General features: G+C 28.9%; 2 protein-coding genes across 2 annotated transcripts in view; one reads left to right on the top strand and one right to left on the bottom strand.

The window, feature by feature from the left end:
- Positions 1-798: 798 nt before the first annotated feature.
- On the top strand, positions 799-2,053 carry LOC109586130 (uncharacterized). The gene is made up of 6 exons (XM_020002300.1): positions 799-805; positions 922-1,025; positions 1,141-1,240; positions 1,306-1,420; positions 1,496-1,626; positions 1,820-2,053. Exons 1-6 carry the CDS (start codon positions 799-801, stop codon positions 1,846-1,848), a joined length of 486 nt encoding a protein of 161 aa, XP_019857859.1. The 3' UTR covers positions 1,849-2,053.
- Positions 1,856-2,060, bottom strand: part of LOC109586129 (uncharacterized) — an 11,389-nt gene continuing 11,184 nt past the window's right edge. The window contains exon 16 of the mRNA XM_020002299.1: positions 1,856-1,973. Within this exon, the coding sequence (XP_019857858.1) occupies positions 1,856-1,973 (118 nt within the window). The remainder of the gene's footprint in view (positions 1,974-2,060) is intronic.

Genomic DNA, 2,060 nt, shown 5'->3' with positions numbered 1-2,060 from the left:
AAAGTTTCTATGAGTTTCAATTAAAATTGGATTTTTATGAATTTTTAAATGTGTTAAAAAATTAGGCAAAAGTCCCTAGTGCCTTTGGCCAAATTTTGCCAAAAATGAAAAGATGAGAATTTTTAGTTTTAATAATTTTTCCTAATACATATACATGTTTTTATGTTGTATAGAAAGTTTGAGCATATTTCGATTAAATTTAGATTTTTTATGAATTTTTAAATTTGCTCAAAAATCGAGCCAAAATCCCTGTACTATAGTACAGTGTCTTCGGCCAAATTTTGGCAAAAATGAAAAGGTGAGAATTCTTCATTTTAATATTTTTCCTGATACATATACATGTTTTTATGTTATGTAGAAAGTTTGAGCATATTTCAATTAAATTTAGATTTTTTATGAATTTTTAAAGTTGGTCAAAAATTGGGCCAAAATCTGTGTTATAGTACAGTGTCTTCAACCAAATTTTGCCAAAAATGAAAAGGTGAGAATTCTTCATTTTAGTAATTTTTCCTGATACACATACATGTTTTTATGTTTTTGTAAAAAGTCTAGGCATATTTCAATTAAATTTAGATTTTTTATGAATTTTTAAAGTTGCTCAAAAATTGAGCCAAATTAAGTGTCTGTGCTAAATTTTGTCAATAATGGCCAGGAAGGAATTTTCTATTTTAATAATTTTTTCTGATACATAATACATGTTTTTATGGTTTCTAGAAAGTTTTAGCAGATAGCAGACCCCAATTAGAATTAGATTTTTACAATTTAATAAAATTCCTACAAATTTATGCGCAATAGTAAATGCCATGTAACACTATTATTACTTTTAGTGTAATAATTAAACTTCCCATGTGTGATGTGATTGATATAATGTCTAACTGAATTTTAAATGACATGTACAATGCATTTCAAAATTTCCTAAAGTTGTTAAAAGATTACAAGTTTATCATTTTAAATTTTACTATGCAGTAAAGAAGCTCCAAGAAGAAAAGAATGAATTAGGTCAACAGTATGCAGCAAAAATAGATGTAAGTAGGCATGAAATTTAAATTTTAATTAATAAAAATTAACTTACCTAAATTTGAATTTCACAATAAGATTTAGATAAGTTATATACATTTATATTATTATTATTATTATTAGGTATTGGAAGAAGTACAGAAAGAGGAGAGAGATACTCTGACACTTAAACTATCACAACTAGAGATTGGTTTGAGGGAAATTGAGACACAATGGAAAGAGAGTGAGTAATAGTCTGTCACATGTAATGAGATTTAGAATTAATTTTATGGATTTCTCATGCTATAGAGTATCGTGAAGACATTGAATTAGAGCAGCAAGAACTGTACGATGAGAATCAAATGCTTAAACTATCAGTAGCAGAGAAAGAAACAGAATTATTACAGTCACAAGATGCTCTACTGTAAGTACATGTGTACAACATATGATATGATTCACAAAAATAACATTACCTTTATTTTAATCTTATTTATTATAGTGAGTTAAGGCAGTGTTTGGCTCACATGTTGATCGATCTGAAGCCATCAAGTGAAACTGAATGGTTTATGATATCACAGAAAGATGTATCCACAATTCAAGCAATAGTCAATACAGGACAAATGATAAAGAGTAAGGGATGGTAATTTTTTCAAAATTTGCCTCTCCATTTATATTACATTTTTTGATATGAATGCCACTATGCTGTGTAGAAGCAGGAGTCCTAATAGAAGTTTAGAAGTTAATTCCAAATCTGACTACATGTACTTTTCTAAGCATTTTTGTCATCATATATGCACATTTCATATCTCTTTCTCCTCAATAGTGAAGAAGAAAAGGATGCACATTCCCTGACTCCAGATCAAGCCTCATTATCATCAGGAGATTGTACTAATACACAATCATGTAGTGGCTGGACTACTAGTACTGAGGTTGGATTCAGACGTGATCTGGCAGCATTAGATGCTGATATTGCAAGACTTCAGATACAATTCAATGTGGCACAAGATTTATATCACTAACTGATTAAAATATGTGCATAAACAGCTATTATGTGAACACATGCA

Source organism: Amphimedon queenslandica, unplaced genomic scaffold (genome assembly GCF_000090795.2).
Source record: "Amphimedon queenslandica unplaced genomic scaffold, v1.1 AMPQUscaffold_12940, whole genome shotgun sequence".
Taxonomy (NCBI): Eukaryota; Metazoa; Porifera; class Demospongiae; order Haplosclerida; family Niphatidae; genus Amphimedon; species Amphimedon queenslandica.
Note: the sequence above shows the minus strand (reverse complement) of the source record. Positions and strands in the feature narration are given on the sequence as shown.